The sequence below is a fragment of the Geotrypetes seraphini genome, chromosome 7 (assembly GCF_902459505.1).
Source record: "Geotrypetes seraphini chromosome 7, aGeoSer1.1, whole genome shotgun sequence".
Taxonomy (NCBI): Eukaryota; Metazoa; Chordata; class Amphibia; order Gymnophiona; family Dermophiidae; genus Geotrypetes; species Geotrypetes seraphini.
The window spans coordinates 52515181-52542950 of record NC_047090.1 but is presented as its reverse complement, the minus strand read 5'-3'; the positions used below and the strand labels follow the sequence as shown (position 1 = coordinate 52542950).

The 27770-nt window shown below is 41.9% G+C and overlaps 1 protein-coding gene across 3 annotated transcripts in view; it reads right to left on the bottom strand.

The window, feature by feature from the left end:
• Window positions 1–880: 880 nt before the first annotated feature.
• OVCH1 (ovochymase 1) overlaps window positions 881–27770 on the bottom strand; it is a 413341-nt gene continuing 386451 nt past the window's right edge. For all 3 annotated transcript variants that reach the window (XM_033953446.1, XM_033953447.1, XM_033953444.1), the window contains 2 exons: window positions 18241–18374; window positions 881–1118 (listed from right to left, as the gene is read on the bottom strand). In XM_033953446.1, the coding sequence (XP_033809337.1) occupies window positions 954–1118; window positions 18241–18374 (299 nt within the window). In that variant the 3' untranslated portion in view covers window positions 881–953. The remainder of the gene's footprint in view (window positions 1119–18240; window positions 18375–27770) is intronic.

The following is a 27770-nucleotide window of genomic DNA, read 5'->3' as shown; positions in this document are numbered from 1 at the left end:
GCTGTATCCATGAGGTTTGAGCCGATGTTCCCTCCTACTTACTTCCTGTCCATCAAAATCTGTCATTTCGTCAGAGCTGTCAAATATTCTTTCTGCAGAAAATCCGTTGTTATCCCACTGATGTTATAACTGTCAAACCACAATCTGCCACAGTGTCCGATCTCTCAATGACATTCACGTGCTCATTCAAATGTTAACTAATATATCTACATTCCATTTCAGTTTACTAATTGTTCAATATTTCTGATCCTTTTCTATTTCTTGTACTTCCAGATGACATTTAAATAAACTAAAGAAAAAAAACTAATACAGTGTCATTCATTCCACCTATGTTAAAGTCAGAAAACACCAACAATTAAGTCATAGGCTGTATCTGTTGAGAAATATATTCCTTTAACTTCGCCAGGTCATCATATTGAACTGTGCAGTTTGCGTGTATAATTCTCATAATGGCTGGATATAAAAGGCCACAATTTGCCCCAATTTGTTGTAGTTCTGATCATAGCATCAAAAAATTTTTCTCCGTGGGGTGGAGTGGGGGTAGATGGCTTTGCTAAGGAGAAAGGATATAAAATTAATACCCAAAAGGCTGTTCAAAGATCAATTCTTCAATTAGCTCCTTCATATAGTTCAGTAGTCTGAAGCAGGGGTCATTCCAGGAAGTATTATACCTGTTTCAATTCATATAAGAATTGTGAGAAATCCAAGATGACAATTTAAAAGTTGGTAACATTCTGCAAACACAACACGCTCAAATAAAAATTTAAGAAAAATTAAGAGTTGTATTTCAAGATTAAATCCTTTGCAAAGGATACTGGTTATATTTTTCTAAGCAATGTTCAACTGAAGCCATGAATAAGGGAAAGAATATGTATTTCAATGTTTTTTAAAAAACTTTTTTAATATTCATTTGGTTCAGTAATTATAATTTTAATATTCATTTGGTTCAGTAATTATAATTTTCCATTGGTGACCGATGACAGCCAGTCTCTATACATAGAAACATTAACATACACAGCTGGTGCATGAACATCACACTTAGTACTACCCCAGCTAATAATGCCAATAAGCTTATAAGTTCCATTTATCTTGCAAACAAGTGGTCCACCGGAATCTCCCTGAAAAATAAACACAAGCCAGTCAGATTTATCCACAGTAAATTTATGTTCCATGAAAACAATGTTACATACTGAGAGAACCTCTGTCCTGCCCCAAGAAATTCCAATGATATAGTTTGGCTAATTCTAGAAATACATGTAATGGGCCCTCTTGTGCCAGAATGGATTTTGATAAAATGGAAAAACTCAACTATAGAATACTACCACTTGACAATTACATAGTTAAACTGAAATTAAAGGAAGTCTAGAAATTGGGCAAAAATCCCCAAAACACACTTTTGTATGGCTATGACTCTGCAGCCAAGGCTGGAACTCAGGAATACAGCCATACACAATGGTTTTAAGAAAACCAATAGCTTTATTAAATTCAAAGTAAGGATTTTCCAAGTCTGTTCTCACCACTAATCATTCACTTGGAGCTTTACTATAGTTCAGGGGTGTTAAAGTCCCTCCTCGAGGGCTGCAATCCAGTTGGATTTTCAGGATTTCCCCAATGAATATGCTTGAGCTCTATTAGCATACAATGAAAGCAGTGCATGCAAATAAATCTCATGCATATTCATTGGGGAAATCCTGAAACCCGACTGGATTGTGGCCCTTGAGGAGGGACTTTGACACCCCTGTTCTAGCGTCTGATCCCTCTCTCTCCTCCCCTCTCCCCCTCCCCATATCCACCTAGTGTCTACTCCTCCCTCTCTCTTCACTTCCCTTCAGTATCTGTCCCCCTCTCTTTTCATTTCTCTTCAGAGCCACTCAACCTCTTCCCCTCTTTGGACCATCTCCCTCACCTTCGTGGGCGCATTTCAGAATTTTTTCTTTCTGAGGTGTCCGATCATGGCAATCATTCTCACAAGTCCCAAAAATTCTCCTCTGACACTCTTTTCTGTTTCTACCTGGGCAGCTCACATCACAGGAGAAGCTTTGGGGCAGTCGCGTGGGACTTGTGAGAATGGTTGCTGCGTCCAGACACCTCAGAAAGAAAAAACTCTAAAAATTGCCTGTGAGGGGAAAGGAGGGAGATGGCCCAATGAGGGAACACCTTGGGAAGATTGCTTCTCTCAGGGCCTTCCAGAGCCACTCTGCACCAGGTCATTTAATCATTTCCCAACCTGAGCCCTGGGGGAAAATAAGGAAGAAGACCTTCATGAGAATGAAGGTGAAGACCCCCATGAGACCCCAGAAGAAATATTTAAGAGAGATACTGTGTTGCTGAATTGAACTTACCCAAGCCTGATGAGCAATGCATCTCTCTGCCTGTCAGCACAAATATGTTTTTGTGCATCTTTGCCCTAGAAACTAGCAAACACCTGCTGACTGTGACAGCATTAGATATTCTGGGGCTTTCCAATAAAGTGCTTGGGTCACAAGAAGAAAACCAAACCACATAAATCTAGGTCAAAATGACTTACCAGAAGAAAACCAAACCACAGGTGAAAAGCGCTGACAGATCTACAATCAAGAAGGGGCCCACTCTCAGGAATTATTGATCTTAGTATTAAGAATGCATTGTCAGTGGAAATAGAAAAGTCATATTTGGCACCAGGTGAAATCATGCTTCATTATGACTCAATGACCAATAAGTATGCCATCTAGACTAGAGAATGATACGGGGAAAAAAATTTGCCAAAAGAGAGTATGAAGAGAGGCTAGCCAGGGAAGCACGAAATTTCAAACCGTTCTTTAGATATGTTAAAGGGAATCAACCAGCTAGGGAGGAGGTGGGACCGCTGGACAATAGAGGCAGGAAGGGAGTGGTGAAGGAGGAGAAAGAAGTGGCAGAAAGATTTAAGTTCTTTTCGTCTGTATTTACAAATGAAGACACATCCAACATACCGGAACCTGAGCAATTCTTCAATGGAAATCAAGCAGAAAAATTAACATCCATGGAAGTGAGACTTGAAGATGTACGCAGACAGATAGAAAAACTAAAAATTGACAAATCCCTGGGTTCGGACGGAATCCACCCAAGGGTTCTGAAGGAATTAAAGGAGGAGATAGCAGAACTACTGCAGCAAATTTGCAATCTATCCCTGAAAACAGGCATGATCCCGGAGGACTGGAAGATAGCCAACATTACGCCCATCTTTAAAAAGGGATCAAGAGGTGATCCGGGAAACTACAGACCGGTGAGTCTGACCTCGGTTCCGGGGAAAATGGCGGAAACACTGATAAAAGAAAACATCGATGAACATTTTGAAAGAAACAAACTTCTGATAACCAGCCAACATGGTTTCTGCAAGGGGAGATCGTGCCTAATGAATTTATTGCACTTCTTCGAAGGAATTAACAAACAGATGGACAAAGGAGACCCCATAAACATCATATATCTAGATTTCCAAAAAGCCTTTGACAAAGTGCCCCATGAATGCCTACTCCGGAAACTGAAGAACCATGGGGTGGAAGAACCATGGGGTGGAAGGAGACGTACATAGATGGATCAGAAACTGGTGGGTGGGTAGGAAACAGAGGGTAGGAGTGAAGGGCCACTACTCTGACTGGAGGAGGGTCACGAGTGGGGTCCCGCAGGGCTTGGTGCTCAGGCCGCTGCTATTTAATATATTCATAAATGATCTAGAAACAGGGACGAAGTGTGAGATAATAAAATTTGCGGACGACACCAAACTATTTAGTGGAGCTCGGACTAAAGAGGACTGCGAAGAATTGCAAAGGGACTTGAACAAACTAGGGGAATGGGCGACGAGATGGTAGATGAAGTTCAACATTGAGAAATGTAAAGTATTACATGTGGGAAACAAAAACCCGAGGTACAACTATACGATGGGAGGGATGTTATTAAATGAGAGTACCCAAGAAAGGGACTTGGGGGTAATGGTTGATATGAAAATGAAGCCGACGGCACAGTGCGCAGCGGCCGCTACGAAGGCAAACAGAATGCTAGGCATAATCAAGAAGGGTATTACAACCAGAACGAAAGAAGTTATCCTGCCATTGTATCGGGCGATGGTGCGTCCGCATCTGGAGTACTGCATCCAATATTGGTCGCCATACCTTTAAGAAGGACATGGCGTTACTTGAGAGGATTCAGAGGAGAGGGACGCGTCTGATAAAGGGGATAGAAAACCTTTCATACGCTGAGAGATTGGAGAAACTGGGTATCTTTTCCCTGGAGAAGAGGAGACTTATAAGATCATGAAGGGCAGAAAGAGAGAGTAGAGAGGGAGAGATTTTTCAAACTTTCGAATAATGAAAGAACAAGAGGGCATTCAGAAAAGTTGAAAGGGGACAAATTCAAAACGAATGCTAGGAAGTTCTTCTTTACCCAATGTGTGGTGGACACCTGGAATGCGCTTCCAGAGTCCAAGAAGACAAACCTGTAGGCATCTCTGTATGGAGCCTAATGAGAAAGCAAAGCATGCTGAAGAGGATGCATGTGCACCCTCACCCAAGGAACCACATCCAACGTGGCAACCATGGATCTCAGAACTTGAAGATAGTCCCATGCCGAAGGAGCAGACTACTCTAGAAGGGAAGAAATCTGGGCACATAATTTCTGCCTGCAGGCTTCTGGTAGATAGACGTGGCCCGCAGCCATGTTGAAGAGGACTCCCAGATATTCCAGTGACTTCATGGGCATCAGATTGCTCTTTCTGAAGTTGACAATCCAGCCTAGGTCCTCCAGTACCTGGAGTATCTGCTTCACAGTGTACTGTCCCTTAGACAATGAACGAGCTCTGATCAGCCAGTCGTCTAAGTAAGGGTGAACCTGGAGACCCGTTTTCTGCATATAAACTGCCACAATCACCATCACCTTGATTAAGGTCCGGGGCACTGTCACCAGCCCAAAAGGCAGAGCCAAGAATTAGTAATTTTGTTCCAGAAACCGCAAGAATTTGTGGTGGGCCAGAAAAATAGGAATGTGTACCTCCATGAGATCCAGAGAGGCAGGAAACTCTCCTGGGGCCACTGCTGCAATGACCGAATGCACGGTCTCCATGCAAAAGCGTGGAACCTTGAGAGCCGCATTCACATGCTAAGGATCCAATTTCCTTTCCTCTAATAATGCATAAATAATATCCACCTTATTACGAATAAACCTAGCATTCAGAAAGTGTCATAGTGTTGTTGATGTCGGTTGTGGAAATTTTAAGAGAAGGCTTTGATAAACATGTCTCATACTGTGTGGTATTACTTGATGTCTCGGGGGCATTTGATACTATTGATCTAGATTTGCTATTGCTGAAATTGGCGAAAATAGGAATTAATGGGGATGTTTTGTCTTGGTTCTGATGGGAAGGTCGTTTGTTGTACGGAGTGGTCTAATGGTGTCCAAGGTAAGGGAAATTAAAAAGGAAGTGCCTCAGGTATCTGCTTTGTTGGCCCTGTTGGCCACATTAGGGAAAAGATTTCATGAATTGGGTGTGTATTACAGGTTCTATACACATATCATCTTGTTTTTCTTCCCCATTGAGAATGGAGTGATGGAAATTGGGAAAGATCAAAAGTATATGAAATCTGTGAATGATTGGATGGATGATCATGAAATAAAGCTGAATGTTGGAAAATCAGAAGTAATGTTTGTGAGTGAGAACCTTCCAACTGAATTATTGGTATATGGTACAAGTCTGCAGGTTAAGAGAGATTGTGATCTTGGGTGTTTGTTTAGATTGTGCTCTTTCCATGGGAAGACAGGCCCTCAGGGTGATCCAGGATGGATACGTACAGTTACGGATACTTTATAGAGTAAAACCCATGCTCCTTCCATATGATTTTGACTCATTTAGACTACTGTAATATGCTTTACTTGGGCCTGGCGAAGGTCAAATGTAAGGCATTACAACAATTGATAAATTCAGCGGCTAGGCTGATTTTGGATATTTCACATAGAGAATGCATTACTCTGGTGTTAAAGAAATTGCATTGTCTCCCGGTGGCTCAAAAGGTTTGTTTTAAGATGTTATCAGTAGTTCAGAGTTTGTAAGGGTATGTGCCAGTGAACTATTGGAATTTGTGGGATGTGTATCAGCCAGGGAGGGCATCGAGGTCCAAAAGTACTATGAGACTGATCTCTATGAAGGAAAATGTTGTCTATTATGTTAAATTTAAAATAGCAATGATGTCTGTGGCAGGAGTGAAATTATGGAATTATCTTCCCGGCATCCTGAGGACCTGTTCTGACCAGTTAAAGTTTAGAAAAATGTTAAAGACCAAACTATATGTTGAGGCCTTTTTTAAATTTCATGTTGCGATTAAGGGGAGTGGCCAAGATGGCGGCATTGACCGAGCATTGAGATCGAGCTCTCGTGGCTGTTAGCGTTTCTTTTCTTAGAGCAATTATGCCGCACAAAAGGAAAGGCTTGGTTAAGGCGCCTTCTTCCTCGACGCTGATACCACCTATTAGACAGCAGACGATTGAGCAATTATTGCCCGGTATTTGCACTGGGACCGGTGGAAATAGCCCCATGTTGGGGAAAGGTAAAGAAGGCCTTACCTCACAGGGGCATGAAATCTCTCTTTCGCTACCGCAAATGGAACCACCTCCTTGTCCAGTGTTGCCGAGGATGCGCCTGGAGTTCCGGTAGAGAAAGCAGCTGGGGCAGATGAGTTTCTGCTGATGGGAACTAACACTGGGGAGAGAAACCCCTCCAACGAGGTGATTTTAGCAGCAATTTGGCAAATGCTCCAGAAATTAGATAAAGTTGCAGTTAAAACATCAGAGGCTGCTTCGAAGACATCAGAGGAGGTAAAAACTTTGGCTGGTAAAATCAATGATATTTCAAGAGCCTAGGAACATTCTAACGCAGAAATGAAAAACTCTATAGCAAATGTGCAATCAGAAGTTCAAGCCTTACAAGTCTTTAAAGTAGCTGCAATTAAAGATAATACTATGCTTCAAAGAAAAATAGAAAATATTGAGAATTTTAACCCCAGACTCAATGCCAGAATTTTGAATTTCCCCAAAGTACCCGGGATTTCAGCATATGAGATGTTTAAAGAGATATTTGGTGGAAGTGTTAAAATATTCTTCAGACCATATTCCTCCATTAAATAAAATATATTATCTTCCACAAACCACTAGAGCTCGGGAAACATTGGAGGGAATTAATCCAGATACACCGCAATTGGATGTTAACATATCAGCTATTTTGGAAGAGTCTATTTCTGACTCTTCATTTAGAGTGACACTTCTGATTTCATTTATTTTCCAACAGGACTTGGATTCCTTTATGAAACTCTATTTCCGCTTATCAAAAGAACTGTTTTATGGTAAAAAGATATGGGTATTCCTGGATGTAACAAAGGTTACCCAGGAAAAAAGGAAACAATTTTTGTCCTTGAAGACAGGAGACCACGGCACTTGGGGCGTCCTTTTTACTGGCGTAGCCTTGTAAATGCGTAGTAAAATTTGCTCAGGTTAAATATATTTTTTTTCAGCCAGAGCAGCTAAGATCATTTCTGGAGCTAAAGAAAATTGCTGTTTAACGGAAATTTAATATAAATGCAGAGTATGTTATAGCCTTTCAAGTTTATTATCTTTTTAATATACCGACCATCAACAGGTATCTGGCCGGTTCACAATAAAATTATAAGAAAGAGAAAAGAGTCATAAATATATAAGGATGATTGGTGAACATCAAAAACATAACTTGACAGACATGAAAGTGAGGGTAAGAGGGAAAGGAGGGGAAAAGTTACATGTTTTGGAGAAGAAAAGGAGAAAGTGGGAATGGGGAAAAAACATATTGGGTGGAGTCGCTTTTTTAAAGCGGTTGGTTAAATAAATGAGAACCAGAGGAATGAAAGAGAGAGAAGAGAAGGAGAGGAGAATAGAAATGAAGGAAAAAAAAAAAAAAAGGAGGAAAGAAGGTAGCTCTAAGCACAGGCGAAAGCGTCACGGAATAAAAAAGTCTTCAAGTTAATCTTGAATTTATCTAAATGTTGTTCTTCTCGAAGTTGTTGTGGTATTGCATTCCACAACGTTGGGGCGACTACTGTAAAATTTATTTTCCGGGTGTAATAGAACTCTTTTACGGAAGGGATTCGTAAAAGTTTTTGATCTGTTGACCTCAGAGTACGTGAGGAACATTGAGGGATGAGAACCTTATCAAGATATAGAGGCTGGTGTGTGAATTTTATTTTGAAGGTAAGCAAGATGATTTTATAGGTGATACGATGTATGATAGGTAACCAATGTGCCTCTTTCAAAAGCGGGGTAACATGATCATATTTGCCTATTTTGTAAATGAGTTTTATTGCTGTATTTTGTATTAATTGTAAGCGGCAAATTTCTTTTTGTGGGAGGCCGTTATAAAGAGAGTTGCAATAGTCTAAGTGAGAAATGACTAGAGAGTGAACCAGAATTGTGATTGCATCTGTCCCTAAGATCGAAGTTAATGAACGAATAAGACGAAGTTTGAAGAAACAGATTTTTACTACCGAACTGATTTGATCATGGAATGTGAGATCCTGATCGATAATGACTCCTAATAATTTTATTTTTGTTTCCATTTGTATAGGAGTAGATTTGATAGAAATTTTGCCAGATAGTACCGCAGTCTTTAAGTCGATTAATAAGGAGAGAGTGATCAATAGTGTCGAAGGCTGCAGACAGGTCGAGGGAGATAAGAAGAACAGATTTTTGGTGATCATGATAGTAATGAATAGTTGAGATGAGGCCTAGCAGCGACAGTTCAGTGGAATGTGAAGAACGAAAGCCTGTTTGACATGGATGAAGGGCATGAGTGTTTTCGATAAATTCTGAAAGTTGAGTGTGAATGATTTTTTCAGTTAGTTTGGAGATTAAGGGTAGGTTGGCGATGGGGCGGTAATTTGCCGGCTGAGAGGGGTCTAAGTTGTGCTGTTTCAATTTTGGGATAACGAGGGCTGTTTTTTTCTTTGTGTTTAACTTCTTAATAATAACTGCTGTTACTCCCCTTCATTTTTTTTGTGGTCTAAGGAAGCGAGAATTTTATTTTCATATCTGTTTATAAAATGTGATGTTTTAACTTGTATTCCTGCTGTATTTCCCTAGCAAGAATGTTAGTTTCTTGTAATATATTGAAAATTTCAATAAATAATTAAATATTAATTTCATGTTGCAAGTTGGTCAGGATATCTTGAATATGATTTAATGTAGCATAGTTTGCTAATATATTCGCAGTGTTCCCGCTAAGCTGCGCTGGCGTGCGCTGGCGCACAAAATATTAGGTCGCAGCGCACAAGTTTCTCGTCACAGCGCAGGACCGGCAAGATTGACTCATTTGAACTTCTGCAAGATCAGCATCGGAAGCGTGCGCTGGGCCGGAGAGATCTTGGGGAGCCTCCGACAGTGGCTTTCTCCCCTCTCTGCAGCTCTCCTTTACTTCCCAGCGCAGCGATTCACGAAGGCAGCCTCGGGGCTTTTGCTGAGTCGCGGCTGCCTCTGATGATGCAACTTCCTCTTTCCTCAGAGGCGGCGCGACACAACAAAGGACCCGAGGCTGCCTTCGTGAATCGCTGCGCTGGGAAGTAAGAAGAGCTGCTGGGAGGGGAGAAAACCACTATCAGTCTGGGAAGCTGCTGGGCAGGGGAAAAAAGGGACAGCTGCTACTGGAAAGGGAGAAGGAGAGATGCTTCTGGGAGGGGAGGAGGGAAAGGAATCTGGGAAGCTGCTGGGCCAGGAAAAAAAAGGGACAGCTGCTACTGGAGAGGGAGAAGGAGAAGGAGAGATGCATCTGGGAGGGGAGGAGGGAAAGGAATCTGGGAAGCTGCTGGGCCAGGAAAAAAAAGGACAGCTGCTACTGGAGAGGGAGAAGAAGGAGAGATGCTTCGGGGAGGGGAGGAGGGAAAGGAATCTGGGAAGCTGCTGGGCTAGGAAAAAAAGGGACAGCTGCTACTGGAGAGGGAGAAGGAGACGGAGAGATGCTTCTGGGAGGGGAGGAGGGAAAGGAATCTGGGAAGCTGCTGGGCCAGGAAAAAAAAGGACAGCTGCTACTGGAGAGGGAGAAGAAGGAGAGATGCTTCTGGGAGGGGAGGAGGGAAAGGAATCTGGGAAGCTGCTGGGCAAGGAAAAAAAGGGACAGCTGCTACTGGATAAGGAGAAGAAGGAGAGATGCTTCTGGGAGGGGAGGAGGGAAAGGAATCTGGGAAGCTGCTGGGCTAGGAAAAAAAGGGACAGCTGCTACTGGAGAGGGAGAAGGAGACGGAGAGATGCTTCTGGGAGGGGAGGAGGGAAAGGAATCTGGGAAGCTGCTGGGCAAGGAAAAAAAAGGGACAGCTGCTACTGGAGAGGGAGACGGAGAGATGCTGCTGGGAGGGGAGGAAGGGAAGAGAGTTACTGCTGGACAGGAGGCTGGGAGAAAGAAAGAAAGGGGGCAGGCAGGGAAACAGAAGGAAAGAAGAGAAACAGAAAAAAAGAAAGAAAGGTCAGGGAGAGAGGAAGAAAAAGTTGGGGGAGGGAATGAGGTGTGGAGGAGAGAAAGCATACAGGCTGATAGAAGGGAAGAAAGATTGGATGCACAGTCAGAAGAAGAAAGTGCAACCAGAAATCACCAGACAAGGTAGGAAAAATGATTTTATTTTAAATTTAGCAAAGTGGAGGCAGTATTACCACAGTTTTCAAAGGAATTTGCCCAAATAACTTAATAGTTAACTGGGTAAATTCCCAGAGATGAAAACTTCCCTTCACTTACTATGCACAGTTCTGAATTTATATCTGCTATCTATATTTTACAATATGGTCCCCTTTTACTAAACCGCAATAGTGGTTTTTAGCGCAGGGAGCCTATTGTCTTCTGGACTGTTTTTAATTTACAGTTTACACATATGGATGTAACAGACATAACTACATTTGTTGTAAAACATTTATTAAGATATCATTTCATCCCTACAATTTCTGTGTTCTTAAAAATATTATTTAACGTTATTTAATTTAGCGTGTAGGCCTAAAATTCCTTTGAATACCTCGTCCTCATGTATCAGCAACTTTGACAACATATTTATTTGGCTCATAACTTGCTGGCGCCCGATATTTTTAGCTCACAGTGAAAAAAGTTTGCTCACAACACCCGCCCGCTTAGAGGGAACACTGATTGCCTCCCCAGTTTTTGAGGGATACTGCTAGTATGTGATTGTGCTGTAATTCAAGATGTTTTCTTAATGTAGTTTGTCTCAAAACTATTGTGAATATTTTACTGTGAACTGCTTAGGGATATGCAGTCTATAAATTTTAGAAAGTAATAAATAAATCCAGAATAGGCCTCCACTCTTTGAAGCCTATCTTTGGCACGATAAAGTATATAGAGAATCTGCCTGAGCTTGTGTTTGGGCGACACTGGCTCTATAGCTTGAATATCTAAGCAAGTGCTGAACGGTGGTTTCAACCTTAAGTGCTTTGTCCAGGCGACCTGTAGGAGTATCCACAAACCAATCCATCAGAGGCTGGGCAAATTCCAGTTTGTAGCTCGACCAAATAATGTCCAAGATCTGTAGGTCAGATGTAACATAGAAACATAGAAACATAGAAACATAGAAATAGACGGCAGATAAGGGCCACGGCCCATCCAGTCTGCCCACCGCAATGACCCTTCCCCACCTAACTCAGTGAATAGATCCCACGTATCTATCCCATTTGGCCTTAAAATCAGGCACGCTGCTGGCCTCAGTGACCTGAAGTGGAAGATTATTCCAGCGGTCAACCACTCTCTCAGTGAAAAAGAATTTCCTGGTGTCACTGTGCAGTTTCCCTCCCCTGATTTTCCACGGGTGCCCCCTGGTTGCCGTGGGACCCATGAGAAGGAAGATATCTTCTTCCACTTCGATGCGACCCGTGAGATACTTGAACGTCTCTATCATGTCTCCCCTCTCTCTGCGTTCCTCGAGTGAGTAGAGCTGTAACTTATCCAGCCTTTCCTCGTAAGGGAGATCCTTGAGCCCAGCGATCATCCGGGTTGCCATTCTCTGCACCGACTCTAGTCTCAGCACATCTTTTCGGTAATGCGGCCTCCAAAATTGCACACAGTACTCCAGGTGTGGTCTCACCATGGATCTATACAATGGCATAATGACTTCAGGCTTACGGCTGACGAAACTCCTGCGTATGCAACCTATGATTTGCCTTGCTTTGGAGGAAGCTTGCTCCACTTGATTGGCAGCCTTCATGTCCTCACTGACGATCACCCCTAGGTCACGCTCTGCATTAGTTCTTGTTAGGATCTCGCCATTTAGGGTGTAAGTCTTGCATGGATTATGGCTGCCCAGGTGCATGATGTAATGCGAATCCAGGTGGGAAGGAATGTTGAGAGTCTTCTCCTTATCTGTAGAGGGGCATCCCTAAGCCTGGTCATTGTGCCTTTTTGGCAAAGGGCACAGAATGGGAGGTGGAAGGCTGAGAACGCCTGTAGCCAGCAAACTGTCATTGGGAGCCCTGTGAAAATCTCTGTGACGTGACACTTGCATAAGGTCGGGATTGCCAAGAGTCATGAAAATTAGAGCAACCAGAACCTGCAAAGGTCCTTAGTCTGCTATCAGACAGAGTCTTAGGGTGATGGTCCATCACAGAATCCATGAGGTCATCCAGACCTTTGCCAAACAATAACAGTCCTTTAAAGAGTGGTCTAGCCAAAGTAGCCTTTGAAGTGGAATCACCAGCCCATTGTCTGATCCAGAGCATTCTGCAAGCATGCTGATATCTTTCCCAAAACTCACATAAGTTCATACAATTTACTAGCAATATAATCTGTTACAGCTAAAAGAAGTTGAGGAGAAGGATCCACAGCTCTGACTCTCCAATGTGCGCAGTTCAGAGAGACAGCCACATGCAACAAAGGTCACTGCCAAAGCTGCTTTGATGCTTAAAGCAGATGTGACAGAGTTTCCGGAGGATCACATCCACACGGTGGTCCTTCATATCCTTTAGCACCACACCACCTTTACTGGGTAGAGAGGTGCATTTAGTCACCTGCGCAACCAAAGAATCCACCCTGGTCTAACCCAAAAGCTGCCGACACTCCTGTGCCTGAGGATACAAGCATGACAATTTTAAGAGCACCTTCTGGAGAGTCAAACTGCTCCGAGACCAGAATGCTCATATCAGGGTGCCAGGGAAAGGTAGCAGACTGCGAGCACACACCACAAAGCCAGGAGGAAGAAGTGGACCAAATTTAAGGTGACCATACGTCCCGTTTTCAACGGGACAGTCCCATTATTGGACCGCCACCGCTTCGGGACACCAAACTGTCCCGTTTTCAGGGACAGCATCCCAAAGCTGTGCGCGGGAACAAGGGGACGGTCGGTCCAGCGCCAAACCCCCGCAGTGTTCTCTGTGCCTGCTTGCCACCATGTTCTCTGTGCCCTAATCCTGCTGCTGCTGTCGATGTTCCTTCCTGGGTTGACTCCAGAATTCAAATTGAACTCACGCTCTGGGGCTCTAACGTGTGCGTGCCGGCTTCCCTTCTCTTCCCTCCGAAACCGGAACTTACGTCCCGGGGGGGGGGGGGGAGGAGGAGAGAAGGGAATCCGGCACGCACACATTCGAGCCTCGGAGCAGGAGTTCACTATGGGCAGCGACGGAGGGAAGCTAAGGGAGACATGGAGGAAAGCTTACAACTTGCTTCGGGCCTTCCTTGCTGCCGGGTCCGACTCCTGCCTACTTTCTGTTTCAGCGAAGGCAGGACCCGGCAACGAGGAAGGCCCGAAGCAAGGAAGAGCAGGAAGATAGGTCAGCGATGGAGGGAAGCTTGCGACTCTGCCATTGGGAGGGATGGGAAGAGAAATGATGCTGCTGCAACCAAGGGGGGAGGGGGGAATAGAAAAGCTGCTGCTGCTGCACCCAAGAGGAGGATAGGGGAAGAGAAAAGCTGCTACTGCACCCAATTGGGGAGGGGATAGGGGAAGAGAAGTGCTGCTGCTACACCCAATTGGGGAGGGGATAGGAGAAGGGAAGTGCTGTTGCTGCACCCAATTGGGGAGAGAGAAGGGAGAAGGAAAACCAGGGAAGGGAGAGGAGAGGAAAGAGATGCCAAGACCATGGGAGGGAAGGAAAGGAAAGGAGCTACCAGACCATGGAGGGGGAGAAAGATGTCAGGGTATATGGAGGGAGGGGGAGGATACAGATGCCAGACCAGGAGAAAAGAAGGAGAGGAAGGAAGAAGAGATGCCAGATAATGGAGTGGGAGGGGGAGATGGTAAGAGAGGAGAGAGATGTGAAGGAGATAGAGATGCCAGACCATGGGGTGGAGTGGGAAGGAAGAAAAGGAGATGCCAGAGCATAAGGGAGGGGGTGGAGACAAAGGCTGGAAGGCAGTGAGGGGGACATAGGAAGGAAGCACCGAGGACACTAAGGATATAGGAAGGGGCACTAAGGACATAGGAAGGAGGCACTGGGGGCACTAAGGACACAGGAAGGGGCACTAAGGACATAGGAAAGAGGCACTGAGGACATAGGAAGGAAGGAGGGAGGGAATAAAAGGGACAACTGTTGGGCCTGAGTGCAGAAAAAAAAGAGATGAAAGAAAGGATGCACAGTCAGAAGGAAAGGCAACAAGAGATTCATGAAATCACCAGACAGCAAAGGTAGGAAAAATGATTTTATTTTCAATTTAGTTATCAAAATGTGTCTGTTTTGAGAATTTATATCTGTACTATATTTGTCTATTTTTCTATAGTTACTGAGGTGACATTGCATATTTTAAAGTCATCTACCTTGACATCTTTGAAACCCCCCAAATATAAATGATAATTAACATTTTCTCTGTGTATAGTATGCTTAGTGGTTTTTTAAAAATGTTATGGTTACCATTATGAATTAAGATATTATGTGTACATGAAAAATGAATGGAAGAAATTGGGGGCGGAGCTGGGGTGGGGCTAAGGCGGGATTGGTTGTGTGGCTAGGGCAGGGTTGGGGGCAGGACTAAATATTAATAGATGTCCCGTTTTGATGAAAAAAATAAATGGTCACGTTAACCAAATTCAACTCCTGCAAACATTCAGAAACAAAGGCCTGCAAAGCCGCAGACTTAAATAAGCGCAGGCGAGTAGGATCATCCCCAGGTTCCAAAAGTCCAGAGGAATCCACAGATCCAGCACATAGTCCGTGATCGCCTACCCTGAGAAGTGCTGCACCTGCAAATAAGGAGTCAGCAAGCTAGTCATCTGCATCAGGATTCCCCAGTTCATGGTCAGGCAGTGGAAGAACAGTGACATGCTCAGTCGAGGACATGTCCAAAGGAGCAATGCTATTGAGACGCTGTGGAGGCAGATTGGGACTGCACAGTGGGAGAACGCCTGTTCTGAAACTCATTCCACAAAAATTTCATAAAGTCTGAAAAAGTGTCCGGCTCTTGGGGTGTAGAGCCACCCTTAGATGACGTAAATTTACATTTCATAGGTAAAGGGTCCGCAGTCAGGCGGACGGAACAGCTGTGCTGAGCCCCAAAAGTAAAGGCGGCCACCCCACTGGGCTAGCTGAGCATTTGGTCACCTGCTTCAGCAGGGGAGAGGCTAAGTTTGACACTACTGCCTCCCCCGGCTGCGCCACATGCCATGTGGCACAAGGATGCTCTAAAAATGCTAGATTTGCACAATACTTGCAAGAATCCACATGAGGAGAGCCCATGGACTCCATCCCAACATGTTTCTAGGCAACATTTGCAGTTTTGGAAAAGCAGAGAGCTTTAGAAAAAAGATCACTAAAAATCCATGATGGCCGCTGTCAAGAAATTCACGTCAAAATTGTGATTTTTTTTACACTTCCCAAACACAAAAAAACGGCAGTTTTAGGATTTTTTCAGTGGAGGAACACAGGGGAACATGCAGAAACACTGAAAACTCTACTTTTCAAACATCCCCCAATTCACCTCACAGGCTGTAACATCCTGTATTCACTGTGACCTGTCTCAGCTTTCTAACAGTAGCTGGAGGAAAGAATCACTGCCTCATGCTGGGATTGCCTCTAGAAAACTGATCTGGATGACAGTCAGACCCTAAGCCTGAGTGTACCACCACCCCTGCGGACCAACAGAATGTGCACCGGGACAGGTGGAGGAGAGAAGATGCAGCTGGCACCCTGCAAGACAACGCCAAGTTTCCTAAGGGTGCCCAACTGTCTACACTTGACCCCTGCTTAACAGTTGGGGAGCTCCAAATAAAACTATGCAGGCTGGCTAATAAGCACCCACTGGGTGGCCTGTCGGCTACAGACCGAAGTCTGTGTGTTCTCAAAGCAGCAGAGCTGAAAAAATTCTCCAAGCACTAGAATCCCCAAAAAGGGGATGAAAAATACACCAAATAAAATAATATAATGGGGAGAGCAGAATAAACACTCCTGCAAACACGAGTGCAGAAGGAAAGAACTGTAGGTAGAGCTAAGGAGCCCAGTGAAGTACAGCAGACAAAAGAAAAAGTCTGGAGTAGATTCCTTCTGCAGATGCACATGGCTATGGGGATATTACTTATCCGTCTAGAATGTCTCACCTATTGCACTGGAAATCTATTTATATTTAGTTCAGGCCTTCTCATTGGTAGCTTAAAACAAGTTAGATTTAGGCACTGTATGACAGAAGCTGCAATATTCCCTTCCCCCTCCCCTATTTACAAAACTACAAAAGTGTTTTTTAGCACTGGCCAGCATGCTGAATGCTCCGCACTGCTCTGATGCTCAGAGTTCCTATGAGTGTCAGGAGCAACACAGAGCATTCAGTGTGCCGGCTGGCACTAAAACTCGCTTTCACAGTTTTGTAAAAGGGGATCTTTATTATACTGCCCCTTCCTAAAACTTGCATCCTGTTTGTAAACCATACAAGGATATAGGGCTAGATTCACTAAGCTTACCGATCGTGTTCCGATCAGTTTGCGACCCCGACCCGATTCACTCACCTTCCTCCTGATCCGATCTGAACCCGATCTGATCCGCGCATGCAAATGTAGGAAGGCAGAAATTCGCTAAACAATTTAAGGAACACAGATTGGACTGCTCACATCCTTTCCTGTTCTGTGTCACCCTGAAATCCCAGCCCTGCAGCAAAAATCCTGTTCTATGTCGCCCTGCCTCTCTGCGCCGAAAGGAATCAGCGCTTTCAGAACACGCTTTAAACCTGCTCCAACTCTCTTGCTCTCTGCTGTGGTTTAAACCCGCGGGTTAAAACCACAGGCTCATGAGAAAAATTTTGTCACTCGATGCATGGCTGACACGCATGATCCGGCCTTGGGAGCTTAGCTATTCGCTTTCCCAGCTGGCAGGAGAGGCTTTCTCCTATGGAGATTTTGGGTAATGTAGCTGGCCAAGGTTCAGTGGGGCAATGTGATTGCCGTTGCTTTTGGATTGGCTTCAACACATTGCAAGTGAATTAAAGGTGATTTGTTCCCAGTGAGAGAGGGAGCAGCCAGCGAAAGCAAACAGCATATGCAGAGATTAAAATGCAAAGCACACAGACTCGTAGGTTAGAAAAAAGAAGAACTCGAAGCTCAGGCCCAATGCAAATTCAGTTGCCCTGTACACAAAATCCAAGCATAGTGCAAAATACTTTCTTCATATCAAGTCAAACAGAATTCTGATACAAAACAAAAGAGCAAGCGCATGCGCAGACCATCTACAGGCAAAGAATATGGTCTGCGCATATGTCAGGATCGCTCTGGGGTCGGTGTGGGGCGTGTCTCCGTGCGAGATCATTTGCATGCAGCCTCTTTGTGAATCAGTCGCCCGGCCACAGATTGATATGGTAAGGGGGATTTAGTGAATTTAGGCCATACCCCCCTCTTCTACTAAACCTTGCTAGCGGTTTTAGTGCGGGGAGCCATGTTGAATGGCCCGTGCTGCTTCTGACGTTCATAGAGTTCTTATGAGTGTCGAGGTCATTCAGCGCGGCTCCCGGCTCTAAAACAGCTAGCGTGGTTTAGTAGAAGAGGCCCATAGTCTCTATATACTGTAGCTAATTTATTGAGTCTAATTTGGAGCACCTTTGGACACAGTACATTAACCAAGTAGCCCAATTTGTTTGTAAAATATTTTAACACTTATGTTTAAGTGCAGTATAACTATTCTAGTGTTTCATGACATCTCAACAACCAAACAACTAAAAATCACAAATGTAAAGAATATTTTAATTCTGAAAGTGAAGTCTGAGGAAGATATACTCTGTGACTTGATATTGCTTTGAGTACTTAATTCACACAAAAAGTTACATACCATACAAGATGATGATCCAGCTGCTCCAGCACAAAAGTTATCATCTCTAATATCTGTGCCCCAGTAATCTCTACAATCAGAATTACTCAAGAGAGGTATCCTTGCTTGCTGCAGATAAAATGGATATTCGTCATCTAGTAAAAAGCATATAGAGATCTATAAGTGGGCAGTAATTGGGTAATATTTACTTTACCTAGAATCATTTTATTAAATTAAAAGCAAGAAGTGTTAAGTTGAAACCAAGCTATAAACATCAGTGCAATAGAGGTGGGCAAAATGTTCTATCTGTGTGGAAGTGAATAATTTAAAAACAATCAGGGCCAAATTCTATAAATGGCATTCCAATTGTAGGCAGCGGGAGGCATCCTACCATTGTCTAACCAGCCAATTGGGAAGTGTTTTCTTAAAAAAAAACAAAAAACTAACGACCCCCCGAAACAAACCACCTACACTGTAGGTGTCTGTCACAGGTACCGGGAGGCGCCAAGGCTGTGAGTGGGCGTGGTTTTGCCCGGAAGTGACCTTAAGCAAGCTTAAGCAGTCCTAGGCATCTCCCTAGGGCTGCGATAGGTGTCTGAAAAGTAGGCCAATAAAATGCTGGCCTACATTTCAAATAGAAATGGCTGCTAAACTGACTGCGGCAAGGAAATCTCCCTGCCGCAATCAGCGGAGTGGCCACTGAAGGGAACCCCACCGCAAGTTATCTGACAGGAGGTATACCACCACCCATGAACCCCTCCCCCACACAGTCCGCAGCAGAAGGGATGCCCACTCCCTCCTGCCAGCACCCCCCCGAACACATGACCCCCCATAAATCCACCCAGAAACCCCTGTACGTTTATCAGCAAGGCAGGCCTTCTCTCTTTGGTTTGCAGGCCCGTCTCTTCAGAATAGCGGGCCTACCCCTTCCCGGTGTAACCTGGTAATGGGCTATTGCAAAGGTTGTTGCAAACTATCACCCACATAACCCAGGACTTCCCTCCAAAAACTATTTATATGAGAACATTGCCACAAGGCATGTATAAAAGTATTAGAAGCTCATTAACAAATGTCTACAAATGTCCGAAGCAATCTTACCCATCAGATGTAATTGAGTATATGAAATTGACATTCCCTAAGTTTTGAGGAGGCCACCCAAGTGGGGATCAAACATATTAAATGCAAAACTTCTACTGTGGTTAAATGGACTCTCAAATCCAAGGACCATCTGTTCGAGATACCCGCGAAAACCCACGGGGACAGATTCTCAACCAATTTTTTCATAAAGCAGGGAGATAAACAAATGGTCCACTTCCTCTAGTAAAAAAAGATCCTCCAAACGCTGAGCTACACTGGCCAATAAAGAGGACTGTGGGAAAGACCTGACATAATGATCAAGTTGTCGGTAAGCAAAAATCTCTGTCTAAGAGGCCCCTCCAATCCAAGAGAGCTTAGTGAGCGTAAAGTGCCCTTCGCAGTAAGAACATGTTGGAGAAGTGTTATACCCTGTGAGCCCCAGGAGAAAAACACCTGATTCCATTCCTGGACTAAAGGCTCCATTGCCCTATATTGGCAAAAAGCAGTTATGGAAATGATCAAACCCACCCCATTTCGCAAGATCTTTCCAACCATCCCTGGCCGTTTGATAGATGCAAGATGAACGAATATGACCAGGAAGTACTCCAACCCTAGCCTGAAGAACATAAAACAAATGAAAAGGAGCACAATAAGCTCGTTCCAACTCTAAAAATGAAAAAAAAAAAAAAAAAAAAGATTCATTACAGATTGCATTTAATACAAAATACGGCAGTTCATTTGATTTTTGGTTTAAGAAAGTTCGATCATGTGAGTCCTTTTTACCAAAAGCTACATTGGTTGCCTTTTGAGGCGAGAATTCTGTTTAAATTTGGATGTATCTGTTTCAAGGAAATGTTTGGCTTAGCCCTGAATATTTTTCTTCTCAGTTTAAAGTAAACAATCCTAATAGGAATACTCAAAACAACATGTTTTATGTATCCATCTTTAAAATCTGTTCGATAAAAGAGATTATTTCATGAGTGAACGTTTGCTTTCCAAGAAGGGTATTCCTAGGATTGCAAATAGCAAAAAAAAGGAATGGAGGGAAAATATACAATATACTAGAAAACAATCACTCCATTTAGTCAGTGCACACAAATGCCAGAAAAAGTATTTTAAGGCGAAAGAAAAGCCTCAGACTCGGCGAGGTGTTCCCACTCTCTTCCACCTATGCATCACTGGCAAAAAACTTTCACGTATAACTTATTACTGGCAGGTGGGAGCCTGAAAATAGTCAAAACTAACTAGGAAAAACAAGATAGTTAGAAAAGAGCCAGGCCGACGATCGTTTTGTTGCTTTTAAGCCACTACTTCAGGGCTGCGACACCAACGCTTCAGCCTATCGATTCGCAGAGTAAAACTCCCGCTTGCTACTTTTTCTAGCGTTGGTGTGACCAAATGGAGTGATTGTTTTCTAGTATATTGTATTCCTAGGATTGCCCATATTACTCTGATTTTTAAAGCTCTATACTGGTTATCTGTTCAGCAGAGAATTTACTTTAAAGCTCTGTCAGTTGTTCATCAAATACTGTACTCCTCTGCTCCTACTTGCTTTCAAAACTTGTGAAAAGTCTATCAATCTGCAAGATGTTTGAGATCTGAAGGGGGGGGGGGTATGTTGCTTATCAGTTTAAAAGAAAATGGGATTCGTTATGTAAAATCTAGAATATCTATTTTTCTTTTTTTTTTTTAATTCTTTATTCATTTTTCATCTTACAAGTACACAATATTACATCATTTAAAACTTTTACTTATCACTTGAATTTCTTTCTATTGTCATCGTAAGTACATAAATTTATCGCTGTGCGTTTACGTTGGTAGCACTGTACAAACAACTTGGTAAATTTGTTCCCTCCCCACCCACCCTTCCTACAAAAATTTCAATCAAAAATATCATATAAATATTGTATTCTTATCTATTGATTAAACCTTCAATAGAACTTTATACCATTCCCCCTCCCCCTATGTATAAATATATTGTCAGTGGAAAATGATGTCTAATCATTACAATAATTTGTCAATGGCCCCCAAATCTTTTAAAAATTATTATAATTCCCTTTCTGTATAGAAATTGTTCTTTCCATTTTGTAATTATGGCACAACGAATTCCACCAGAATGTATAGCTAAGATTATTGTAATTTTTCCAGTTACTGGTGATATGTTGCATGGCGACTCCTGTCATAATCAATAGACGTTTATTATTGCTTGATGAAATTTGACTTTTTGTTCTCAATGACATACCAAACAGAATTGTATCATATGATAATGCTACATGGTGGAGACCAGGGGTAGGCAATTCCGGTCCTCAAGAGCCGGAGCCAGGTCAGGTTTTCAGGATATCCACAATAAATATGCATGAGATAGGTTTACATCTCAAGGAGGAATGCAAGCAAATCTATCTCATACATATTCATCCTGAAAACCTGACCTGGCTCTGGTTCTTGAGGACTGGAATTGCCTACCCCAGACCTAGACTGTTCTTGGACAATTCTGTATTTTTGGAGAAATGGAATGCAATCCTACAAAATGCTTGTTGGACTTGATGCTCTTAATTATTGAAACTACTAAGTCTGAATTAGATCAGTACAAAGGAGACTACCAAACACATCTCTAGAGTCTGGAGACTAATAGCTCATGTGAAATGTTTACTGCACAATTACACGATTTCAATTAAAAAATTGATTATTTAAGAACAGAGCTGAGGAAGACAAAAGTTAAAAAACTACAATGAGACACAATGGATTATGCAAAAGGTTACGTTTGCACATGGATAAATAAATCCAAAACCAACAGGTGTACTAAGCGGCCTACGTATGCGCAAACTTCAAGTGATACTTCTGAAGATGATATATCACCTGGCAAGTGTGGGTCACTATACAGAACAATAATGACAACAAAACACAAAGCAAGCCTTTTTTGCCACGTGCTCAAAAAACCAATACCACCAGACAGGTTTGATCGAAAGTGCACAAAAACCTACCAGGAAATATGAATGCATATAATCTATCCAAGCGACCTCTCAGCGATATAGAACTTTCAGTATTAAACAAGGGCCTTTCTTTTGTTCCCATCAATTGTTATGATACCCTTGACACACAGGTTGCTCTGTACAAATTATAAGAAAGTGCAGATTGCAGCACTTTTTTCAAGACACTTCTACGAACATTACCAATACATTGAAGGCACCCTCCATGTGGTGCCCCCCTGGGTCCCATCGATCCACACATTAAGGTGTTCAAACAATTGGTGGAAAAAGATTTACAAATTATGGAATCTCAACAATTGAGAACTCAGTCTAATTTGACTCATTAACAAAGATAAGCACTTACCTAGCTGGCTAAGGATTCCAACTATAATCTTTGGACTAAAAAAATTTGACCACGCGACACCCTACTACCGGCAGCTACATTGGCTGCCGATGAAGGCACACGTAAAGTTCAAATTTGCCTGTTTCTGCTTTAAAGCATTACACGGACTTGCCCCCAAATACATTACTAACCTTTTCTCCTTCTCAACCAACAGACACAAGAGAAGTTCACATTTCAACTTCGTTTCCCCCCCAGTGAGAGGTTGCAAACTGAAAAAACACCATGAATTCCTTCTCTCACACCAAGCAGCATCATGGGGTAAAGACCTAGAACAATTACTTTCACCCTCTACTTATGAGGAATTTAGGAAACGTCTAAAAACACACCTGTTCCTAAAACATTTTGACAACTGATCCACTTATCTCTTTCCTCTCAATAGGACCTACTGTCCTTTTGATCACTTTTCTCCTCAACAATGAATTTCCTGTCTAATTACTTCTCTTTCTTCTTCCCCTCTTGAAGTCAGTCAATTTGTACCTTTGCTTAATCTTTTGTAAACCGCATAGAACTTCACGGTATTGCGGTATATAAGCTGTTATTATTATTATACGTCTGGCTGACAAAAGTGGAGTTGTGGTCATGGATACAGATAAGTATATACAAGAAGTGTGGCGACAACTGTTAGATACATCCTATTATGAATGACTAGATTATGATCCTATGAGTGATCTTGTAGATTTGATTTCTCACATTTTGTTACAATATTGACTCTGGAAATGGGGTGATCAATGATGGAGAGTACAAATTTCTCAATAGGAAACTTTCTAGGATCCTAGTTATCTATCTGGTTCCTAAGATTCATAAGTATTTGGAAAATCCACCAGGGAAGCCAATTGTGTCGGGAATTGGCTTGTTATTGGAACCTGTCTGAATTTATTGATGCCATCCTCAAGCATGAGGTACCTAAAATAACGTCCTATGTGAAAGATACCACAGATATGATTACATTTTTGCAAGATGTCCGGGTTGGGGGGGGGTGTTTTCTTCCAATGCTATTTTAATTACATTGGACATAGCCTTATATAAAAATATTCCCCAATGGTCAGCGGTAATTATAATATGAACACATTTGGAAAATTTAGATCTATCTAAACTAGGAGAGTAGAGTTGCTGGTTAACCCAGCATAGATAGCTTTGAACATGAATTACTTCCAATTTGGCCAGTGTTTTTTCAAACAGATAAAGGGCACAGCAATGGATGCGAAAATGGCTCCATCCATTGTATGCCTGTATGCAACTAGATTTGAAAATGATCTTCTAGAAACATAGAAATAGACGGCAGATAAGGGCCATGGCCCATCTAGTCTGCCCACCTTAATGACCCTCCCCTACCTTTCTCTGTGAAGAGAACCCACGTGACGATCCCATTTTGTCTTAAAATTGGGCACGCTGCTGGCCTCTGAACATTTCCAACATTTAATATGTTGGAAGAGATACATTGATGATGTTTTTGCAGTATGGGCAGGTACACAAACAGAGTTGGATGTTTTTATGCGCTGGATAAACACATGTGATGTCAACTTACAATTTATATCTCAAACACATACCAAGCAGCTCCCCTTTTTAGATATTATGATTACTTTAAAAAATGGTTCTTTTTCTACCACAATTTATAGGAAGCAAACAGACAGAATAATCTGCTGCGATATGACAGCTTCCACCCAAAAGATCTCAAGAGACAATATACCTACTGGACAATTCTTGCATCTTAAAAGATTATGTTCATCTAAGGAGGATTTCATCGACAAGACTCATGACAAGAGCAATAGATTCTTTGAAAGAGATTAACCAACCAATCGTTAAGAAAGCACAAAAATGGGCAGTGTGTGCCGTCCCATGTTATTATCTTTCTCATGGTGTTAAGACTATGTTAATAGTTTGTGTGTTGCCATGGAAGTGTTGAAATGGCTCCATGGTTTTCTCACAATATGAACTTATCAAGTCTGATTTAATCATACTCTTTCAGGTAATTGGAGTAATCCATGCAGAGTCCACCAAGGGTCACCATTCTCCTCTCTATTCTTTAATGTCTATATGTCTTCATTAGGAGATAGGTTAATGCATTTGGGAATAGATTTCTTATCTCTGCTAATCTTCTTCCTTGTAAATCTCCTCTAAAGGGTGAACAGTAGGGTTATCAATCCCTTCCAGCCCTGAACTGTAGGGAACTCAAAATAAAGTTTAAACCCTCCTCCAGTGGACATCTCCTGGGACATCAGACTTTGAGACTAGCGGGGTAATATACATAATAGAATGTCCCTGTCACATTACATTGAACAAACTGCCAGGAGTATATGCATTGGGGAACATCTAAGTAAAATTTGGGCAGGAAACTTTGATGCCCCATCAGTTCAACATTGGTCCAATAAGACCCAGGATCTTGGTGATCTCAGCTTTTCTGTTTTAGTCATACCCATTTTAAGAAGAGGGGGCAACTTGGCACACACATTATGGATCCAGGAGTAAAAGTGGATCTACAAATTAAACACCCGCCACCCCAGAGGTTTAAACAGTGAGATAGAATGGTGAGAATTTCTATAAATCCCTCTTTCGTCGGTCCTTTTTTCCTGCCAGCCTATCATGTGGCTTTGCTCTGTGAAAGTCGTCATGTTCAGCAACGTAGTGACGTTGTTGAGCTTTTAAATCAGTGACAGCTTGTTTCACTCGTTGAGCAACTGTAGAATGAAGACAAGAATTTTCACAGACAATTTTCACTGACAGGTACCTTCCTTATAAGTTTGCCTTTAATGCTAATATAACTTATGTTTTGAAACCAATTAATTTTCTGAGGATATTTCTTTCATTCACAGTATGTTAAGAGTGGGAATTTTGAATCGGACTTACCACCCCACTCGTTTTGAGACAAGCATTTTACTCTATTTTGGGTTACTTGAAAAAGATAGCAAACATGGTCTGTGAGAAAATTTTTAAAATTTTGACCAAATATTGTGCAGTCACAGCTTGAAAATATTTTTTTTGCACTTTATCACATATGCAATGATTGGGTGGTGGGTCTTTCTATAGGGGCTTCAGTCCTTGGCAAGGTTATACATCTGAGCACGTTAACTTCAATTTTGAATAGGGGTCATTACACTATACATTACATTATACTATACATTAATTTTCCTTGATCTCTACATTCAAAACTAGCATTTTCCCTGATTTTGTATTGAGTTGACTTAGCCAGGATTTTAGCCAGAATCTTATATCCAAGTTTACTAATGAAATGAGTATGTAGTTCTGAACTTTGTGTTTCTACCAGGTTTGGGCAGAATGATTGTAGTTTCTGAAAACCTACAATGTTTAGCAGTGTGATCTTTAATGAAATTAAAATAATTTAACAAATGAGGTGTTGAGTGCCAAATTTCTTGAATTAGCTGGTCAGACAATCAGAACCTGGCACCTTATTGTATGCATGGGTTGAAATAGCTTTAAGAAGTTCTTTACCTGTGATGGGTATGTCCAGTTTTTCCTGAGAAAGTTGAGAAAGTTAAATGGTCTATTTATCAAGAAATTCAGATGGAAATAATTTGGAATAAAATTATTCAAATAAAATTGGCAGCTCCTTGGAATCAGTAATTACTTGGTCCCTCTCATATAGGACATAGATATGTTCCCTGAATTTTCTAGCATTTAAAAATTTGGCTAATAGCTGACCCAGAGGAAGATTCACAAAACTTAACATGCCTTTAACACATGCTCCATCTGGTTTAGTATAACCAAGGTTATAATATAAATTAAATACCTGATCCATTTTCCAGAGGCATATGGCCATGTGTTGTGTCAGATACTGTGGAGTATTTGTGCTGGTGTTGTGTTGTGGAATGTTGAGCCCACATTCAGCAGAGGTGCTGTTGGTAGTTTCCTAATGCAGTGCTATTTTAGTAAAGATATTGATTAGAATGTGTTGAGAATCTATGCTAATGTAAGAATGTTTCTGATTGGCTGCACAAGTCTGCAGGGACATCAACTGGCTTGTGACAGTTAAACAGACTGAGTTGTCTTTGAAGAAGGGAAAACGGTTCTGGTTTTGTTCTGTGTGTAAATGAGAGTAAGTGAGATAGAAGGTGAGGTATATGAATGAAACTTTAATAAAAATTGTGTGCATGACTAACAGATTTTTGGAACAGATTTAAGGCAAATTGGTATGTGAGAAAGTTGTGTGTTGTTTCAATGTCTGCCTAAGAAAATGGAAAAATGTAAGTGAAGAGAATTCAGTCTGCTACAATAGTTAGTTTAAGGAAAATAAAAAATAGTTTAGATAGAATTCCAGTTATAGAAACTCCTGAACTGACAGGCAAACTTAAGATACTTACATATAGGGAGTGAGGGTATTTTTCCTCTTATTTTTATTTGACTTAGAGAGGTGTAGTGAGAAGAACAGATGAAGGAAAGAGGCCTGAAGATTGAAGAATGAAGAACAAAGATAAGTAAAATTCACCAAAGACAGAAGTCATTTTAATTTCTACTAAGAACAACTTTGCCTACCTGAAGTTAAGACTCTATGACTTTAAATGGCATTTATGACCCTGAGAACCATGTAATATAAAGAAAGGTTTCTGTACTGTAAAGGAAACACTGTTGTTCAGTCATCAGTATGTATTAGTGATAAATAGTGAATGCTGAAACACATTAGAATATTAGAATACTGGATCCAGTTAGGCATATGTTATTAAATTATAATGATAAGCACTTTTAACTTATTAAAATATTTTATTTGCTTTTAACCATTTTAAAGACAAATTATTGAATTGGTGCAATAAATTTGTTTTTGCACCTTGCATCTAGTCTGGCTATTCATTACAATGTTTATAACCTTTGTATATTTTATCTGATTTTCAAAACATTTAATCCTAGCCAGTTCTCTTAAAATCCAAGTTAAGAGTGGCTAGTGTTCATTTTTCTTCTGACTTTCCTTTTTTTTTTTCTGGCTGGGTGTTGAGCTAAGCCACTTGGATACCATGACTACAGTTTAGGATCCTCAGCACTTTGGTACAGAAAAAAAGAGGGGGGTTACATTAGTGGGGCAGTATTTTACCAGCCTTTCACCGTTATTTTTTCTGAGCTTCCTAGCTGTCACCGTCCAACTCTATGAGTGTTGGGAG